The 21,965-nt window shown below is 42.3% G+C and overlaps 1 protein-coding gene across 1 annotated transcript; it reads right to left on the bottom strand.

Moving 5' to 3' along the window:
• Positions 1-10,027: 10,027 nt before the first annotated feature.
• LOC120019301 (sodium-dependent multivitamin transporter-like) lies at positions 10,028-14,963 on the bottom strand. The gene is made up of 14 exons (XM_038962603.1): positions 14,591-14,963; positions 14,121-14,186; positions 13,789-13,840; positions 13,547-13,614; positions 13,275-13,429; positions 13,006-13,146; positions 12,759-12,888; positions 12,036-12,124; positions 11,717-11,829; positions 11,420-11,487; positions 11,149-11,235; positions 10,766-10,953; positions 10,369-10,594; positions 10,028-10,207 (listed from the first exon to the last, which is right to left on the bottom strand). Exons 1-14 carry the CDS (start codon positions 14,936-14,938, stop codon positions 10,028-10,030), a joined length of 1,911 nt encoding a protein of 636 aa, XP_038818531.1. The 5' UTR covers positions 14,939-14,963.
• Positions 14,964-21,965: the final 7,002 nt, after the last annotated feature.

The raw sequence follows: 21,965 nt of genomic DNA, 5'->3' as shown, positions 1-21,965 counted from the left end.
ATGTCAAGATAGAAATAAAATACACCAGAATCACAGGATCGCTTTGATTAGCACATTAAATCACTCATTTATTACAGAAGCATAAATCACTACTTTGGAGAAAAGTGTGCTAAATATTTGTTAGGGACAGATCTACATTTCCTGGGGGAGGGGCTGGTCCAACAAGGTGTCAAAAAATAAATGCACCCTCTCCCAAACATAAAACAATATTTTCACATTACCCTCCCATTGAACTGTAAAATAAATTGAACACCTTCCCCTCTCGTAGAATTAACTCTAAATTATTAATACGACCACAAATAATAACTGTGTTTATATACGGGGATGTCGACTTTGCCACTTTAGCATGCTTTTGTGGCACTGTCGATGCCATGCAGGACTACGGGCCAGAAGGTTGAGGTAGTGTTTCCTTACACTACGATCAGAGCTGGCTGCAGACAATGATCAGCTAGGGGGAAAGCAGATTTTCAACATTTTAATGCCGTAGTTATAATTATATAAAATATATGCTACGAATTTTCCACCAACAGGTTTCTGTGCCAATGCACCACACAACCGATAAACAAAGCATACCGACTTCGGTCACTTCAATATTAGGGCTGCACACAATTGGCCCACCGTCGTCCGGGTTAGGACGTCATTGAAAATAATTTGTTCTTAACCGACTTGCCTAGTTAAATAAAGGTCAAATAAATAAATATCATGGTTTCCGTTTTCAACACAATAAATAGACTAGATAAATATCGACAAACAGAAAATTCCCCACCTTACCTTGTAGGCTTATCCAGATACGATGGCTTGGCTTGACAATCTCCGAATGTCATTCAACTTTTTGGTGTTTCGTAACAGATGTCTCTTTCCATTCAGCAATTGGCAGCTGCACAGTTTGGATTGATTGATAAATGTTATTTGTCAGTAAAAAGAAAAAAATATATATATTACACACACAAAGATTTTAAAAGTGACCCGGATTGCACAATAAAGTCAGGGACTTATTTCCATTGTGGTTCCTATTTTTTTTTACATTCAAAGCAATATTCCAGTGACTTATATTGTGTTTTCAGCTTTAAGATGAATTAAAGTTGATCTCCTGGATTTGTTGAATTTTTAGTGGTATAGTTCTATTGGGGGTGGGGGTGAAAGGATGGACAGATTAACAGAAAGGGAGGATTGTTGTGAGAATATTTGGCAACCATGCATTCAGCTGTGGAGCCCTGAGTACTAGTCCAGATCTATGCTATAATGACTGCTTTAGAGTAAAAATGTATTTAAACAGCAGACAAACGTTACTAAATTGATGTAAATAACTTTGTTATGGCTTTGTTTGAGCTATCTGACATACAGCGAGCTCCAAAAGAATTGGGACAGTGACACGTTTTGTTGTTTAGGCTCTGTACTCCAGCACTTTGGATTTGAAATGGCATTTTCATCCATATCGGGTGATTCGTTTAGAAATTAGAGCACTTTGTCTTTTTTGTCACTTATTTTAAATAATAGAATATGTTTGTAAATGCTTCTACATTATTAATGTAGATGCTACCATGGTTACGGATAATCCTGAATGAATCCTGAATAAATTAGACACACATCAGACCCCCAAGACATGCTAACCCCTCACCATTACAATAACAGGGGAGGTTAGCATTTTTTGGGAGGGGTTTGATATTTGTTTGTCTAACTTTCTGACTCATTATTCACAATTCACTCAGGATTATCTGTAATCATGGTAGCATCCACATGAATCTAGAAGTGTTTAGAAACATATTCTATTCTTATTTACAATAAGTGACTACACAATACATTATTTACCATTCATTTATTTTGGGCACAAAATAATCTGAAACACAACCAAAATGAATAGCAAATGCCAACAAATTTGTAGTCTCACAAGCTTTATGTAGTCATTGCGTGCTATGAATATTCAGGTGCTTCTACACCTGCATTGCTTGCTGTTTGGGGTTTTAGGCCGGGTTTCTGTACAGAACTTTGTGACATCAGCTGATGTAAGAAGGGCTTTATAATTACATTTGATTGATTGAATATGGGACCAAATACAAAACTTGTTACTACTTTAATACACATAAGTGAATTTGTCCCAATACTTTTGGTCCCCTAAAATGGGGGGACTATGTACAAAAAGCTGTAATTTCTAAGCAGTTCACCCAATATGGATAAAAAAATTACTTCAAATTAAAGCTGACAGTCTGTATTTTAATCTCAGTCATTGTATCATTTCAAATCTAAAGTGCTGGAGTTATTGCCCAGAAAATGTACACTACCATGAAATCACGAGGCAATTTCAACATTTCGTCAGGAGAGACGTGGTAGACACATATTTCATATTCTGATATTGACCAAGAAATACACTTGTGACAAACACAATGCACAATAATTTCAGCTCCACTAGCACACAGCTAATGTCTAAACAGACTGTGTTTCCAAGTATTTGTGCTCAGGCAGACAGAAACCGCTTTTGTTGGCTGTAATATGGACGAGACCATAGAAGCATGGTCGTCATTATGTCTCCCCCTTGAGCAACATGGGCTCAGGTCCACAAGAAACGGTACAACGTTCAAGGCTAGCTCTATAAATCTGTTGGGGGGGGGGGAGATCTGATAACCCCCCCTCTCATATTAATGGCTAATTTGGACCTGCCAGAGCTGTGCTACTAAGCCAGGGGTTACAGAGGGAAAGGAGAGGGCAGACATTTTGGTGAAAGAACGTGGGAATGCTAGACAGACAGTACTGCCCAACGTTCCAGCATTCCAACTAAGGTTATTCTAAAGTCTAGATCTCAGTGGATAAAGCCGACTGGCCAGGGAGGATCTGTTGCATTGGGCAATATAATGAATGCATATAAATTTGAATTCTCACACTCATTTTATGGCAAACCCATACTGCATGCCAGGCCATGGATTCTCCAATTGTATTATTTAATGTACCAAGCGTCCTCAACTAACAAACTTGATTTAAAACGGCCCTTTTGGCTTGAACCGCAAATAGATCTTTAGGTGTGTGTGAATGTGGATATTTGTGCCAATAAACCCCTAATCTCCCTTCATGTTAGGAGATAATTAACATCGTTTCTGTATCTCCAGCTCATTATATCCAGTACACACTGATTGCTGAGTAGATTTATGAAACTTTCTGTCCAGTTTCCCCTCGTTGGCCTGGCTTAGCTGGAACTGAGCAGAGGAAGAGAGGGCAGACAAGGAGGAAGAGGAGTAGGGAGTACAGTAAAACTCAACAACTTGGTCCATGAAAAAAAATTGAGCGTATTTAACATAAGACAGGTTGATGGCTTGATCCAGGGAGATGTCCAAGAGAGGTAACTAAGAGAGGTTCCTAATACACACAACATCCCCTTCTGTCTAGCTTCCTTCCTGCTTAAAATGTGTAAAATCCAAGTCTATTTACCAACTCAGTGTCTGCCCTGAGTTTGGGAGTTCCCCGGCTGACTCATACCAAAGGGACCCGGTGCGTCTCTGCTTGTCACTCCGCATTAAGGACCTATATTGGGGTAAGGCCCTGCGATAGACTACGGTCCTGTCCAGGTGGTGTACTTGTACGGCTGACTCATACCAAAGGGACCCGGTGCCTCACCTGCTCCTATGAACCGTTCTGGCTCGCACAAGCCAAGGCTCATACAAGGCTACTTACTTCAACTATTGAGGTTTCAGTCAGAGGCAACCATACTTGGCAACGGATAGAGTTCCCTCTGAGTCTATCACTTGAATTAGCATATCACCAGAAGGAAGGACTGCAGTGGGGCTGAATGAGGGGCCTGGTGTGGTGGCAACAGACGGTTTGCGGTCATTGGCACAAAGCTGGGATAAGTGTTCCAACATCATGGGGAGAAAGACGCCACAGGAGTGGCACATGACCCAGAGTCAGAGTGACCCGCCAGAGAAAGAGAGAGAGGAGCTGAAAGAAGCAGGGAGAATGAAGGCTACAGGATACTGCAATGATAACAGCCCTCCCTCAGGATGGGGAAGGCATAAACACAAGAAGGCCCTCACTCTCTTTCGCTCAAAATGAAGGCTGATTAAACAAACTCTGCGAGTGCTCTATCAAAATGATGTACAAGAAACTTCTTTAAATCAAACATTTTATTTTAAAAAACAGAGCAACAACGACAGATCTTACCACTACAATTCATTCACTTAAACATTTCATCTTGAGAGGACAAATACATGCCAATGTTGGGAAATAATGACCACTAGAGTGGTCAGACACAGAATTAGCCTCTATTGAAGACTAATTTCATGTTCGGTAGTGTCCAAAATAGAGAAACTATTTGCAAACGGAAAAGGTACCGCTTTTCCAAAAGGGAAGCTCAGTTCTGTTCTCTTCTTGAAAACGTTCACTCCCATTTTGACTTAATGAACAGGACACAGACATTCTGTTTGGTGAACGAATGGAGCTCTACTCCAACCTATCACAGCTGCCCCTGTGTAGTGTGCTGGTAGGATGAGCCAATCAACATCCATGAAATCCAACAATATGAAAAAAATATTACAATACAGAGATCAAATGAAGGCACAGCCAAAGCAGTGTAGTTGACCAAACTGTAGTTGACCATGCTTCTCTCTCATGGCCAAGTGCGTTCTAAATGTACCCTAAACACATTTCATAGTAACTTGGTATTGATGCTATGGTTATAGACAACTCAGGATTGGTCATTTAAGAGGCCATGATTTACAGGTTCTCTTTACTTTACATTTCATGGGTACATTGTGTGTTACTCGATCTAGGAGTTAGTTTCCTGGTGGAATCTTTAGGGGTTTAATATTCAAGCAAACACAATACAACTGTTTTGGCCTTCATATGCACGTGTCGCTCTACAGCACATATTTTCTAGGTAGATGGCCGTGCCAACTTTAGAGTAAGATAACAGCAACAGAATTGGTCTTGATTGTGCTTAGAGTCTATTTCAGTATTACTAGAACACAGTGATAAACCCACATTGGCTAAGTTGACATCTGTTCACTTCGGACTGTAAGTTCACCTGAAACATGTCCTGGGCTTCACTTCATTTAAAGGGTAGCATTACAGATACACATTTCAAGTAATTTAAAGTATAAAGAGGAATCAATGCTGTCCCATTTTATCAGACAATTAAATAGATTCTCTCTATACATTAACTTAAATCAACAAAATATCAACGTTGTCAGTCACAGGACATCAATAAAAAGACCTTGAGGAGCCATAGAAATGTTTTGATTGTTTGTGAATGTTACAGGAAGAAGGGATAGCCCTAACAAACTACCGATGCACCAACACAGAACATAGAGAAAATAGAGCTACAGGTACCACTAGATACTATATGACCACTTCTGTCCTCATTCACCAAACATTTTATGGTCCACAACATAGTTCCATTTTCTACAAATGGAAATCAATGTAATTATATATAATCCATATATTCTCTTTCGGTAAGAAAAAAAATAACTATCAAAACATGAAATTACATCATTTTCTATGAGCTTTAAATGGGATGAGGTATTTCTCAGTGGGGATGAATGAACAACATTCCTTGCTTGTCTCACACTTCTGGATGTAAAAAGGGCTTGTCGGTCCATTGACTATAACATAGCCATAGGAGCCCATGCTAAAATGTACCTGTATATCATTGACAACAATGGTGTCAAAAGCTTAATAGCATGACTGAGTCAGTAGTGTCATAGAATCTGGCCCCACAATATGGGTATATAAAGTACTGCCCATCCCTAGCCAGAGTCTCTACTCCCCATAAGGTACAAAGGCAGGTAGAAAATGGCTCTACAGAATTTTTATGTAAAACGCTCTTAGGAAGCAAGTATCAAGCAAATCGGTATAGGCTGAATGAATCACTATGTCAACAATACCAACCCAAACCATAGTAAGGAACAGGCATGTCACTGGAGTCCCCAACTAGACACAACCACACACACAAGTAGTTCCCCTGTTTGAGGGACAAACCGGGCATATGGAGTCCCAAGCTCACCACATAAGCCAGACAATCACAACAGAATACTACCCCATTGCCCTGATTTGAATTATGTATTATGGTTAGGGTAGATTCCAGTGCATGGAAGGAGCACAAAATTATGATTTTGAACAGAGAATGACACGAGAATTCTTTAAATTGCAAAAAGGACCTTGAAACATTTGACAAATGACAATTAAAATTCAACATCTGCACTGCAGCTTTCATGTTCATAGAATGAATGACCAATTAAAAATCACAATGTACTTAATAATAAAACATTAGGTCTAAAACGTTAATCAACCACAGACACCGCCATGGTGGCAAAACATTTACATCATTAGATGTCATTACATCATTAGATAAAAGTGGCCACGTATAAAGGTCTTAAAACACGTTACAAAACATTGTTTTTCACATCTTTTTTTTGTTTTAAAATTATTTGTGAGTACTGTACTCTGTTGTGCCATCAAAATGGCTGCAGTTTTTCCGTTTGATCAAGTAATGTTCCCTTCACTGTAAATATCCTCTGTTAGAGCAGTGGGGTGGACGAGCCAAAAGTCATGTACGTAAAGTTAAACATCCAAGACACACATGGAGAATCATTATAGTTTTGCAATACAGTAGAAGTCTACTTCATCACAATCCTGATTACACACTGATCAGTTGTCAAATGAACAGAACTACATTTAACACAGACTACTAATGAGGCACTTCATGACAACTATGGGATCTACAGTGTGGATGCATTGAGAGGAGATGGTATTCTACATTCAATAATGTCACTAGCTAACCAACAGTTTGTCTGGTTGTCTCAATGAAGTAAGTAGAGTAGACTCAATGACCTTTCTCTCTCGAAAAACGTGATCACAGTTAATGGCAAATGAGGGTGATCGCTTGTGCTCTATAGATCTGTATGCAGCACTTATCTCGCTCTTATCTAAGTACGTATTAATTTACTATTGCAGCTTGAAAAGGCAAACGTTAAACCAAGCCCATGTAAGGCAAACAGACGTACGGAGCTTAAGAAACCAAAGCTATCGATTAAGGGCGCTTTCACATATTTCTGTATGATCCGTATCCTAGAGCATTTGGTACCCGATCCGAGCTATAGAACATGTGAAACGCAAATGAGCCCTGGCTCAAACTGATCCTGGACCTGGGTGAGTGGCGGGTCCAAGTTCCAGGACCAGAGTACAAGGTATTGTGACGCAGCAGCGCGAGTCGTGTGAATTTTTTTGCCCGTTGTTAACAAGCTAGCTTCCTAACGTCATGTAGAATGTGTCTCGCTAATCACATTCTGAAACGGTTATTTTCAGATCTTGAGAAAGCAAAATGTATTTTGTAGATTGTCACAATTCAGGAAACCGATCTAGGATACCGAATTTCATATGTGAAAAGGCGCTAGAACACGGTCACTATGCCTTAAATTGTCTACTGGGACATCAAATATTTTGTAATATTCTTAGTCCATCTGACGTACATGCTTAATCTTCTCTATAAAAAGAGCATGCAGTGACATTACATCTGAAGTACCTCGCTCTTCACTGCCTGGTCTCTACCTGATTCTCTTCCATAAACAGAAAGACTTGGGTCCATTTTCACAGTCATTGGAACAACTCATTGTGAGCATGTGCGGTCACAATCTTTCAATCATAATTGGACACAATCACAGTCCAGGCTTTGGTTCAGTCCAACAAGACTTCTCCTCAGCTCTGAGCATGATTGCCACTTGTGTTACTTTAGTTTTTCTCCATCCAGGAATCCACCTCGATTCAGACATTTTGGCTCTTCTCAAAACTCCAGCTTCATAACTAGTGATTTCCAGTTAGTTCAGTTCAGGACAACTGACCAGTGCCATCGTTAATGAGGTACCAATGAATTCAAGATACCCCTGGACCCCCATCCACTAACCGCATTTTATTACACTATTCTTCAATCTAGCAAAGGACTCTGGCTCTGACTCTCTTAAAACCTCTTGAGCCTATGGGGGCGCCATTTCGACTTTGTAAAAATTCGTTCCCAAATTAAACTGCCTCGTACTCAATTCTTGCTCGTACAATATGCATATTATTATTACTATTGGATAGAAAACACTCTCTAGTTTCTAAAACAGTTTGAATTATTTCTCTGAGTGAAACAGAACTCATTCTGCAGCACATTTCCTGTCAGGGAGTGAGATTTCAGAAATCGAGGTCCCTGTTCTGAGGTCAGTTTATAAGTCCCCATGTAAGCCATCGGGCTACATGCACTGCATACGCCTTCCTCTAGATGTCAGTAAGCGTTGAGAATTTGAATGGAGTCGATTGCGCAATCTGGGGCCCTATATAAGACCGTGGAACGGATGTACCGTTCTTTTCAACGGTGCGCCTGGCGCATCAGGGACATCACTATGGCCTCCTGCAAAGCTTTCGTTTTAGCAGTTCTGTATCTCCGGTCATGTTTTTATTCGTTATAGTTGTTAAAGACATCATAAGGTAGTTAATTTAAACCGACTTATAGCAGTTTATATCAGTTTATTGCGATTTTCCTGGATTTCTTTGTCATGCGCTTTCACGAGTTGGACACCTCTCCAGTGGGTGGCTAACGTTAGCGGCTATTTCGACAGGACAAGAGGACATCTTTCAACCAAAAGACGATTGTTCTGGAGAAAGGACACCTTGCCCAAGATTCTGATGGAAGCTCAGCAAATAGTAAGCAGTCTTTATGCTGTTAATTCGTACTTATGTTGACAAATGTCAAATAATAATTCCGCCATGAATTATGGTGCGGTCTCGCTTTAGCGCACGCTGTATTGCGCAGTAACGTTAATTTTAAAAATCTAACACAGCGATTGCATTAAGAACTAATTTATCTTTCATTTGCTGTCCAATCTGTATTTTTTAGTCAAGTTTATGAATAGTTTTCGATTAGATTAGGTGCCTCTCCAAGATGGCGCCGGACAGATTGCTTGAAGTTTTGGCCACTAATCACATTGTATAACCACGATTTGTGCCGCTAAATATGCACATTTTCGAACAAACTCTATATGCATTGTGTAATATGATGTTATAGGACTGTCATCTGAAGAATTCTGAGAAGGTTAGTGAAAAAATTAATATATTTTGGTGGTTTATACGTTATCGCTATGTTTGGCTTGAATCAATGCTGTTGTGATGTTTGCTATTGTGGTAAGCTAATATAATGCTATATTGTGTTTTCGCTGTAAAACACTTAGAAAATCTGAAATATTGTCTGGATTCACAAGATCTGTGTCTTTCATTTGCTGTACGCTGTGTATTTTTAAGAAATGTTTTATGATGAGTAATTAGGTAATACACGTTGCTCTCTGTAGTTATTCTAGTCGCTTTGGTGAGAGTTGTGATGGTGGCTGCAATGGTAAGCTATGATTTATACCTGAAATATGCACATTTTTCTAACAAAACATATGCTATACAATAAATATGTTATCAGACTGTCATCTGATGAAGATGTTTCTTGGTTAGTGGCTATTTATATCTTTATTTGGTCGAATTTGTGATAGCTACTGATGGAGTAAAAAAATGGTGGAGTAAGAAAGTGGTGTCTTTTGCTAACGTGGTTAGCTAATAGATTTACATATTGAGTCTTCCTGTAAAACATTTTAAAAATCAGAAATGATGGCTGGATTCACAAGATGTGTATCTTTCATCTGGTGTCTTGGACTTGTGATTTAATGATATTTAGATGCTAGTATTTACTTGTGACGCTATGCTAGGCTATGCTAGTCAGCTTTTTTTTACTGATGGGGGTGCTCCCGGATCCGGGTTTGGGAGGAATTAGAGGTTAACCACCAGAGATTTGTGGTGTATCAGTTTTTCCAGGAAGTAAGGGTCAGAGGTGAAACTCCCTGTTCCTCCACATTGACCCTGTGGTGCTTGATGGAAGTCATGTCCAGGAACCCTGGGTCTCCATTGCCCTCCGGTCCTATGTGGATCTTCTCCCCTGGGGCAAAGAAAGCTGCGCAGTAGGGGGGGCTTGTGAAAGTGCTGGGGCTTGGCTGGGGGCTGTGTGTGTGTGTTGGGGGGGGGGGGGGGGGGTCTACAAGGCCGTCTCCTGCAACGTGTGAGCCAGTCGGCAGGAAGGCTGAGGGGTTGCTGTCTCCTCGTCCTCATCCTTCTCTCTCTCCGTCTCCTCAGTCTTCTCCTTCTCTTTGGGATGGGACACTCCATTGCTCTCCTTCCGAGCCATCTGGTAAGGATGCGTGTCGATAGCTTTGGGCTGAATTACATTTAGAAAGATGAAGAAAAGAAACAGCAAGTGGCTATCACAATTACTGTAAAGTGCATTCACAATTACTACTCCGTAACAATGTTACGGCTGCTATGTTGTTTTCACTGGTTCATAGGCGGTATCCTCCATCTCGGAGACCTGCAGCCTACCTTCTGCGGCAGTGGGGTGACACAGCAGAGTATCTCCCTGTAGCGTTCAGGCAGGAAGAAGAGCAGGTTGCCCAGGACAGGGTACACCGTCCCTGGGAGCAGGTCCTTCTCCTTCATAGGACCAGTCAACAGGCTGACTATCAGTCCCACTATCACCACAGTGGTAGAGTTGTGGGCACTGTACCACAAATAGGATAGATTGTACAGGGCCTGCACACCCGTAGGCCTGGAGAGAGAAACACAGGTACTTGGTCAGATTTATATCACCATGCGTATGCAGTCATCCTTAAAACTAGTTCTAATATTTTTGGAAGGATACAATTCAAGTGCTTTATGTTTGATACTGCTGTTCTGGTTCCAATGCTATCAATTTAACGAGGACAAGAAGTCACTGTACTTTGGTTTGGCGGTGATCGAGGTAATGAGGGTGGTCATGACAGCAGTGGTCATGTTGCCGGGGAGGGGCATAGCGGTGCCGTTGATGATGGGGGGCAGAGTAGTGGGCAGCGCCATACGGGACACGAGATGACCAATGCCAATCCAGAACGACATAACCAGGCCTGCCACCAACCCTACTATCGCACCCTGTGGACAGAGAAGAAGGAACAGTTACATAAAAATCTGAAAGATCTCGCTAATTCACCACAGATGTGAAAAAAAGCCATCACAATCTTACGGTATATTTGACTGTTCAGTGAAGAAACCCGTATGTCCTCTGCTTTAGTACCCCTCAATGCCAGCCAACTTGACCCGTGTTACCAAGGCAGTGTTTTGACTTACAGTGGAGTTAGCGCAGGGGAAGAACATTCCCAGACAGAAGACGCCAAGGAGAGGACCACCCACCATCCCAAAGATACTTAATGCTGCCTGGAGGAGAGAGAGAGCGAAAAAGAGAGGTTTATCATCTTTTACTCTTATGTAATATGAAGCCTCTGTCTAAGATAGTAGTAGGTGATCCCCTGGGGGGGGCAACGTTGCTAAATGTAATTCAGCTGGGTAGAGGAGTAACCATTAACTAAAGCAAAGAGAGCAGGGGACATGGGTCAGTCACCTGCAGCACTGAGCCCATGTGAGACGCGGTGTAGGCCATGGCCAGACACACCAGCCCGTAGGCAAACGCTGGGAGAAGAAAAGAGGAAGGGAAAAACAGGTCAGGACCATAGTAGTACAATCCTGATACAGTGTACTCTACCAGAAAAAATAATATTAGATGTTTATACCTCCACAGTATTTGGACAGAGAAGTCAAAATTGGTTTGTGGACTCTATACTCCAGCAATAACTTAACAAAAAGCTTGATAAAATATGAACACTGCCAGCGTGTGGCCACTCAGAGAACAGCACCTCACCCAGGCCTTTTGAGAGCAGTGTGGCTTTGGCCTCAGTCATGTCCGGGCAGTAAGGCTTGATTAGGTCCTCCATGGTTACCGTCGCTAGGGAGTTAAACGCTGATGAGATGGTACTGCAACACAAGAGGGAGGGAAGCTGAATGAGTAATGTCATGGGACTAAATAGGGTGGTGAAGTGTGTTCATAACAGTATCATAATACAACCTTTACTGGTGTACCACAACACCATGACATTAATGTAGCAGAGAAACAGTTCCTTGGGGTCTGACTAGTACTACAGACCGAGCACATGAGAGCCAGTGGCAGTTAAGTGAAGTACCTGAGAGCTCCGCTGAACAGGCAGGCGACAAACAGCCCTGGTAGGCCAGGCAGGTCCCTGAACACATCCATCACAAAGTACAGCACCATCTGCAGACAGGAAGAAACTGGCATTTAGACTGGATCAACAGAGCCAAAATGACATTTAACCAAACAATGGCCTTGACTCAAACATCTTTACAAAAGCCTTTCTTTAGCTATGATCTGAAGAGAGATAGATACATTAACTATGGCTTCAAAATGAATCAGATTCACATCGCAATACTGATACGTGCAATATTCATATCGCAAGAGATCCATATCGCATGCGATATTTTGAAACGTGTAACATCCGTTGTCTTCTCCTCTTGCGGCTGTTTCCCGTACACACCAAGTCCTGCACCCTGTCACTCAAGCAGCGCAGTTCCTCAATCCCGCTGTTAGATTCACTTTTAGTTTGCATGCGGTTCTGTTAGTGTAGGTCAAATGCAGTCAACAGATTGGAAAGCAGCATCGTTCTTGTTTGGAACACTTTGTTTCTTAATAGAAGTCATTCTACTTCTATGATCTCCACAGTTCACCCAAGAGTGTCGATCAATATCTCACGAAAAATAGCACATTTTGGTAAAACAATTATAATAATGCCCATATCGTGCTGCCCTAACATAACCACAGTCCCATCAGGATGTCAGTACAGCGAGGGACCACTAAGTGTGTTGTTATGGAGATAGCTAGTCCTACTTGCCTGGTCGTTGGTTTTGACGTAACCCTTATCCAGTGGGCTATCCTCACCGTAGCGAGCAAACATCACCAGGCCCATCAGACAGCCCAGACGCGTCAACACCTGCTGGCAGGGAAACACCACGTAGCACGACCTGGCGACACACCACAACGTATAATATTACCATTGTGTCTAAGCAGTTGTTCATTTTTTTGAACATGATGTAATTAATGTGAATCCAGTTCAACCGGGCGTTAGTGTTGATGCTTACATGACCGCCTCCCTCTCAGTGCGGGAGCTGAGGTACCTCTGGACCTGGGCCTGGTTGACCCCGTACACCGCCAGCTTGATGAACACCCCGCCCACCCCCAGCGTCCAGAACGTGTGCCTCTCCGTCGGGTCAGGGTTCAGGCTGCACGGGACACAGGTCAAAGGAGAGAAGGGTTACAACACCACACACAGAGCCCACTATTAGTATCCTCTGTAACTGGTCCAGGGACAGTTTGAAGTCTCATTAGGTCAACTAAGGAAAAGACTCACTCCAGACTAGCGATGCGGCTGCCGTTGATGGCTTTCCTCCACACCTCTCCCATGCCTCCTGCCTGGTGGGCCCCCACTATGATGACCGCGAGTTGGCCAGCAAACATCACAATGGTCTGGAACACGTCTGTCCAGATGACTGCCTTCAGCCCTCCCTGACACGCAAGACAAGATATACATACTGTCTATCCAGCTGCATATAATAATTGCATTCAGAGTTGTAGGGAGATGGGTGGCTACATTGAAAATTCACTGAGGAAAGAGACACTCACTAATGTTGTGTACAGGGTGCACACCAGACCCATGGCCAGCACTGCCCCCCAGAGGTCAAATCCAGTCACTGCAGGTGGACAGTATCAACAGCACACATCAACATAGATCACATTTACACCACACCAGTCATTCATCGTCTATAAAGCCAGAACAGGTACTAAAGCTCTCACCGAACATACTCAGTGAAACTAGCATTATTCTACCACTTTATATAGGAAATACACGTGACAGATCCCTTTACCTGCATTGAGTGCGAGTGCTGGTGCATAGAGGACCACTCCCATATAGATCACCTGCAGAGACAGTCAAACAACGGTCCAAATTCACAGGGAAGCAAACTGAGGAGGAGCCATAGGTGGTTGATTAAAATACATATCAAATACACATCAAGTGGTGAAACTTCAAATATACATCAAGTGGTGAAACTTCACAGGAAAAGGGCGAGACCTACTAGTACAGAAAGTCCCTGTTCTGCAGAGCACAGCATGTCCAGGATATTAGTAACGTGGGAACACACCAGGAGCACTCACAGACAGAACTACAACAGTCTGGAGGACACACAAATACACTCACCATCTGAAAGATAAAGGTCACGGTGCCCATGATGCGAACCGTCTTATTGAAGCGCAGCTCCAAATACTACACAATGAAGAAAAGACAGAAGGTGGGGGGAGAGAAAGAGGGAAGGAGAGACGTTAAAGCCTACCACTGATCATAAAGCATTAGTCATCTGTGACTATTCCGAGCGCAATAGAAGTGGAGATTCTAAGGGCCGGGGAACAGTCCTTTGTTGTCAGCAGCACTGTCTCGTCTGCTGTACATCGATGCTCAATGGAGAGACGTACTCTGGTTCAGCTACTCTGATTAGCCATTGGCAAAATGAAAAAGCAGACAACATGCTGAGAATGTTGTTTTGCGTTCAACTAGCCTCCCTTGCCAGGGTTCTAGCGAGACAGAGGCACAGAGAGATACACAGCTGCACACAAACTCATCATTCACAGACACTGTTCCTTCTCTAGGTAAGGTTAAGGTTTAGAGCTCACCTCATAAGCGCTGGTGAGGCGGAGCCTGTAGAAGACAGGTATGAAGACGTGGGCGGGGACAAGCAGACCCAGGAAGTAGGAGACTCCCATGAACCAGAACTGCGTTCCGTAGGTGTAGATCTCCGAGGGCACTCCCAGGATGGCCACGGCCGACTGGAAGGTGGCGAGCAGCGAGAGCGACACGGGCAGGCAGCTCATAGAACGGTCGGCCAATAGGAACTCCTGCGTGGTGCGCTGGCGCCCGCCGGACAGGGCGTAGAACAGGCCGATGCACGTGGACGCCACCAGCAGCAGGGCGAAGATCACATAGTCCGGCGTGGAGAAGTGCATCTGGACTACGTCCCCCATGATGCCGCGGGGTGAGGGGCTGGGAATGAGGTGGGGTTGGCCGTGGGTGGCGCAGCCCGGGTGGATGAGGACAGTGTTAGTGGACACTCACCTATATGTCTCCTCCCAGACACCGAAGTGGAAGGATAAATGCTATAGTGAGGGAGAGAGGGGAGACGGAGGGTAGTTATTCTCATCGCTGGCTCTCTTAGTTTTTCTCTACAAGCATGAAGAGCTAGATACACGCAATGCATACAGTAGGTGCTCTGATGGGAACATTTCACACCGCCCTATAACCTAATATAATTCACATCTATTCATTTTCCACTTGGTTACTCTTCCATTTCAGAGCGTCTCAGTAAGGGCTGAAAGTTCAACATTGAAACCACATGGTAAATCCTCTACAGCAGGTCCGTCTGCCATGGCAACACAGTCGGTGCTGATAAAAGTGCTAATCAAATGAGCATTAGTTGTCAAGGTTCCAACACACTGATGGTTGGTGGTCTATTGACACATACCACAGTGAGTGTGAGCCAGGGCAGACTGACCTAGTCTAACTCCTTAACATTACAACAGTTAGTTCATCAGCGGCCTAACACACAATGATAAATTCGCCTCACAGTGCAACTGACAGATCACAGTGTCTGAGGTCTTCACAGTCTCTCACTCGCTCAGCAAGCAGACAGGCATTATAGTGGGGCATGCCTACACTATTTACAGTATGCCTTTTACAGCACCTCACTGATGCAAGGATAACATCCTATTGTGACCACGACTCATGCATTTACAGGACAGGGAGAATACTGATAGTTAAATAACTAATAGGCATTGAAGAGAGAATGAGGGAAAAGAGAGCGAGGGAGGGGAATATAGACAAGACAGGGAATGGAGAGAGTGGAGAGAGAGAGAGGCAGAGTGAGGGAGAGAGAGAGAGCTAATTGATACGTTTGAAGCAGGTCTTACCGTGTCAGTGGTTGGGCTGGCGAACGGTGGTCTGAGGTTGGCCGTCTCACACAGAACCTGGAACTTAATAATAGCCAAGCTGTGGGAGTGTCTTCCTCATAGGCACCAATCATAAACCCCTGTAGAAGGCAAAGGGAAGACCTGCAACAACAAAAAGTGGTTTTCATAACACAGTTACCACAGAAATAATAATTCAAAACATCTAATATAACTAGGTTATTGTTTTAAAAGTATAAGTGCACATTATAATACCAAACTTTATCCTACACACCATTTGCACTACTTACTGACAATATTTGTATTATCAACTGTCAAAACATCAGGACCCACCGCACTCTTCATCACTTTCACTGCTCTACCAGTCAAAACATGCAATACTTTCTTTCACACAACGTGCCTTTTGACGATACACCCAATACCAGCTGATCTGAACTGTCCTGTCTGAGTAACTGGCAGCTTCCTGCAGAGGGAGGAGAGTTAAGGAGATCTGGTGAGACGCTGCGCTCTCATTCGATTAGTCCTCAGAGCAAGCGGGCATGTGTTAATGCGAGAGAGTGTGTGTGAAGGTATGAGAGGGTGAGCTAGTGTAAGTAAGTGAGGGGTCACTGTGCCATGACTTCAGTCCTTACATTGTGCAATCATCATCATCATAATAAATGCTAGATTCCAATGGATGCAGAAGTTTAAAGCTCTGGCTGTGTGTTAACAATAAACTACCTGACTCATTCACTCCAGGTTACACTTCAAAGTAGGACGACACAGTATGTCTGACAATAAATTAGCCTCTCACGTTGCCTTTTTTTTTTATATCATATTTTTATTCAGAGTTAATAAGATATTGTACGTTTCCCATTTTTGTCTCCCCTCAACCCATCAGCCACCCCTCCAGTATGCCTTCAAACACATTTTAGAAATAAAGGCAAAGTCATTGAGGTACATATCAGAAAACAAATATGAATAGATCTAATGTAGGGTAAGGATAAAGGACTTGAATGAAACCCTACACTAGAGTAGGCCTATACAATCCTTACATAATTGATGTCATTATATTTTTACATTTAAAAATAAATCTCAATATTAAAAATGTAAAGGACATATTACTGTTCCGATACGCACCGGTAAATGGATTGGGTAATGTCAACAGGGTTGTAGTCTCTATTAGTGTGTGGCGGGCTGGTTAACACTGGGTTAAACTTATTCAAGTTAACGGTATGCATAAGACACATTTTTACTGGCAGTCGTTGACTTTCTTCTGCAGAACATACAGTGCCTTCGAAAAGTATTCAGACCCCTTGACTTATTCCACATTTTGTTAAGTTACAGCCTTATTCTAAAATATATATATATATTTTTTAATTCTCATCAATCTACACACAATACCCCATAATGACAAAGCAAAACCAGGTTTTTAGAAATGTTAGCTAATTTAAAAAATATTTTAAAAACATTTACATAAGTATTCAGACCCTTTACTCAGTACTTTGTTCAAGCACCATTGGCAGCGATTACAGCCTCAAGTCTTCTTGGGTGTGACGCTACAAGCTTGGCACACCTGTATTTGGGGAGTTTCTCCCATTCTTCTCTGCAGATCCTCTCAAGCTATATGTCACGTTCCTGACCTGTTTTCTCTTGTTTTGTATTTATTTAGTATGGTCAGGGCGTGAGTTGGGTGGGTTGTCTATGTGTTGTTTTCTATGTTGGGGTTTTGTGCGTTCGGCCTGGTATTATTCTCAATCAGAGGCAGCTGTCAATCGTTGTCCCTGATTGAGAATCATACTTAGGCAGCCGGGGTTCACGTGTGTGTGTTTGTGGGTGTTTGTATTTCGTGTCAGTGTTCGTGCCACACGGGACTGCTTTCGGTTTGATTCTCGTTTGTTGTTTTTGTATCTTGAAGTGTTCAGTTTACTTTCATTAAAATAATGAACACTAACCACTCTGCGTTTTGGTCCTCTCCTTCTGTCAGCGAGGACAGCCGTTACACTATGCCAACTATTTTCAGGTCTCTCCAGAGAATTTCAAATTGGGTTCAAGTCTGGGCTCTGACTGGGCCACTCAGAGACTTGTCCCTAAGCCACTCCTGCGTTGTCTTGGCTATGTGCTTAGGGTCGTTGTCCTGTTGGAAGGTGAACCTTTGCCCCAGTCTGAGGTCCTGAGCAGATTTTATTAAGGATCTCCCTGTAGAGATCCTTAATTTTTTAAAATCCTCTCCGCCCTGTGCAACTGGGTTCTGGACTTCCTGACGGGCCGCCCCCCAGGTGGTGAAGGTAGGAAAGATCACCTCCACTCTGCTGATCCTCAACACTGGGGGGATGGGTGCATGCTCAGCCCCCTCCTGTGCTCCTTGTTCACCCAGTCACCTTCACCACCTGGGGGCAGCCCGTCAGAAAGTCCAGGACCCAGTTGCACAGGGCGGGGTTCAGACCCAGGGCCTCGAGCTTAATGATGAGCTTGGAGGGTACTTTGGTGTTGAATGCTGAGCTATAGTCAATGAACAGCATTCTTACATAGATATTCCTCTTGTCCAGATGGGATAGAGCAGTCTGCAATACGATGGCGATTGCTTCGTCTATGGATCTATTGGAGCGGTATGCAAATTGAAGTGGGTCTAGGGTGTCAGGTAAGGTGGAGGTGCTACGATCCTTAAAAACGTCTTCGAGATCGGTGTCCCATCCACAGGACGGTTGAGCTAACGTAGGCTAATGCGATTAGCATGAGGTTGTAAGTAACAAGAACAATACCCAGGACATAGACAAATCTGATATTGGTAGAAAGCTTCAGTTCTTTTAATCTAACTGCACCGTCCAATTTACAGTAGCTATTACAGTGAAAGAATATCATGCTATTGTTTGAGGAGAGTGCACAGTTTTGAACATGAAAAGTTATTAATAAAAAAACGGGCACATTTGGGCAGTCTTGATTTTTTTATTTTTTTATTAACAGAAATGCAATGGTGCATTGGATCAGTCTAAAACTTAGCACATACGCTGCTGCCATCTAGTGGCCAAAATCTAAATTGCACCTGGGCTGGAATAATACATGGCCTTTCTCTTGCATTTCAAAGATGGTACAAAAAAATACAAAAGAACGGTTGTTTTTTAATTTGGATGATCTTTTACCAGATCTAGTGTGTTATATTCTCCTACATTCCTGTCACATTTCTCGTCGCTGGCCCTCTAATGTTGGGTATGGCATTTTCGGTGAAAATTTTAAAAAGGGGCAGATCCTCAAGAGGTTTTAACTAGTCTCTCAAATCACTTCATGATGACAGAAGTGAGTGCTACGGGGCGATTGTCATTAAGTCGTGGTACCCTTCCCCAGATCTGTGCCTAGACACAATCCTGCCTCGGAGCTCCATGGACAATTCCTTCGACCTCATGGCTTTCGCTCTGACATGCACAGTCAACTGTGGGACCTTATATATAGACAGGTGTGTACCTTCTCAAATCATGTCCAATCAATTTAATTTACCACAGGTAGACTCCAATCAAGTTGTAGAAACATCTCAAGGATGATCAATGGAAACAGGATGCATCTGAACTCAATTTTGAGTCTCATAGCAAACGGTCTGAATACTTATGTAAATAAGGTATCCGTTTTTTATTTTTAATACATCTGCAAACATTTCTAAAAACCTGTCCTCGCTTTGTCATTATGGGGTATTGTGTGTAGATTGCTGTGGATTGGTTTTTATTTAATCCATTTTAGAATTAGGCTGCAACGTAAAAAAATGTGGGAAAAGTCAAGGGTTTCCGAATGCACTCTAGGTACAGCACCCTTATTGTATGGGACACTTAAATGCACTTTTAGAGGCCACTCAATACAATACTCATCATTAAAACTAAAGCAGTTTAGGTCAAAAGAGATCAGATTAATAATTCTGTTGCCACCAACATAATGCTATATATATATATGGGGCATACAACAATCTCAGCTCTGTAGATTTTGCTGTGAAGAGACAGAATCACTAGACAACTTATTCTGATATTGCCCCTATAAAGCTTGTTTCTGGTCACAGGTTCAGGAATGGTTAAAAAAATAATAATTGTCACAACATTCACTTAAAATTAACCTTACAAATAGCAGTGTTGGAGCTATTTGGAAAGCCAGTCAGTCAATCAATAATATAATAATAATAATAATCCTAGAAAAGTCTCTTTAGCTCATAATCTGTGGATACTACGTGATTAGAAAGGTTCAAAATGTATGTAAAACATCACAGCACAATTGAAAAATATATGGCACATGGAAACCAAAACAAGGGTAGTCTATGGTGATAGGTAGGATTGGTTGAGAGTGGCTGAGGGGTGGGATTAAAGATATTATGTTCGGTAATGTATTATTGTTATGTGATTGCTGTATATAAAAGTCCCACGTATGTAAAATGTATGTATACAGTAGTTGAAGTCGGAAGTTTACATACACCTTAGCCAAAAACATTTAAACTCAGTTTTTCACAATTCCTGACATTTAATCCTAGTAAAAATTCCCTGTGTTAGGTCAGTTAGGATCACCACTTTATTTTAAGAATGTGAAATGTCAGAATAATAGTAGAGAATGATTCATTTCAGCGTTTATTTCTTTCATCACATTCCCAGTGGGTCAGAAGTTTACATTTACTAATTGAGTGTTTGGTAGCATTGCCTTTAAATTTGTTAAACGTTTCGGGTAGCCTTCCACAAGCTTCCCACAATAAGTTGGGTGAATTTTAGCCCATTCTTGACAGAGCTGCTGTAACAGAGTCAGGTTTGTAGGCCTCCTTGCTCTCACACGCTTTTTCAGTTCTGCCCACAAATGTTCTATAGGATTGAGGTCAGGGCTTTGTGATGGCCACTCCAATACCTTGACTTTGTTGTCCTTAAGCCATTTTGCCACAACTTTGGAAGTATGCTTGGGGTCATTGTCCATTTGGGTGACCCATTTGCAACCAAGCTTTAACTTCCTGACTGATGTCTTGAGATGTTGCTTCAATATATCCACATAATTTTCCTGCCTCATGATGCCAACTACTTTGTGAAGTGCACCTGTCCCTCCTGCAGCAAAGCACCCCCACAACATGATGCTGCCACCTTCGTGCTTCACGGTTGGGATGGTGTTCTTCGGCTTGCAAGTCCCCCCCTTTTACCTCCAAACATAACGATGGTCATTATGTCCAAACAGTTCTATTTTTGTTTCATCAGACCAGAGGACATTTCTCCAAAAAGTACGATCTTTGTCCCCATGTGCAGTTGCAAACCGTAGTCTGGCTTTTTTATGGCGGTTTTGAAGCAGTGGCTTCTTCCTTGCTGAGCGGCCTTTCAGATTATGTCAATATAGGACTCGTTTTACTGTGGATATAGATACTTTTGTACCTGTTTCCTCCAGCATCTTCACAAGATCCTTTGCTGTTGTTCTGGGATTGATTTGCACTTTTCGCACCAAAGTACGTAAAATTACCTCTCTAGGAGAGAGAATTGTACATTTGAGGGATCAGTGGTGAGGCAGATTTGCACTTGAGTTGATGAGCTAGAAATCCACCAGCCTTTTCTCCATGCTTGTAAACAAAATCGCATGCGCGTAGTAGCTGCTGCTCAGCCTTATCTGTGGATAGTAAATTGTCCTGAGTGAAGACTCAACCTTTCTTTGTAAAGTTCTGGTGGAGTATTGTTGATCTAATTCCAGAATGGCATCAATCAGCTGTTATGCGTTTCATTTTCCGTTTACTGAGAGGAATAGGAATTGATTGCCTATAAAACAACCTAAAGTATAGATGGAGGTCAAATCTGTTTTAAAGACATCAATTGTATTCAATAAAACGGTGTAGAATGAATAGTTTGAACGTAAATATGAGTTAAGTCTCAATGGAGGGCGATCTGTATAGTTCAATAAGAATGAGAGGTCAAGCAAAAGAGGAGCATGGTCACTAACAATGGCAGCATATTCAAGAAGGGCTTTATCTACGAAAAAGTAGTCTATTCTAGAATAGGAGTGGTGCATGTGAAAAGAAAGAAAAATATTTGTTACTGGGGAAAAGGAACTCCATGTATCGACACATCCTGCCTGGCTCATAAATGCAGACAAAGCTTTGGACATTTGAGGGAGATAATGA

This window comes from Salvelinus namaycush, chromosome 24, assembly GCF_016432855.1.
Source record: "Salvelinus namaycush isolate Seneca chromosome 24, SaNama_1.0, whole genome shotgun sequence".
NCBI classification, from domain to species: domain Eukaryota; kingdom Metazoa; phylum Chordata; class Actinopteri; order Salmoniformes; family Salmonidae; genus Salvelinus; species Salvelinus namaycush.
Note: the sequence above shows the minus strand (reverse complement) of the source record. Positions and strands in the feature narration are given on the sequence as shown.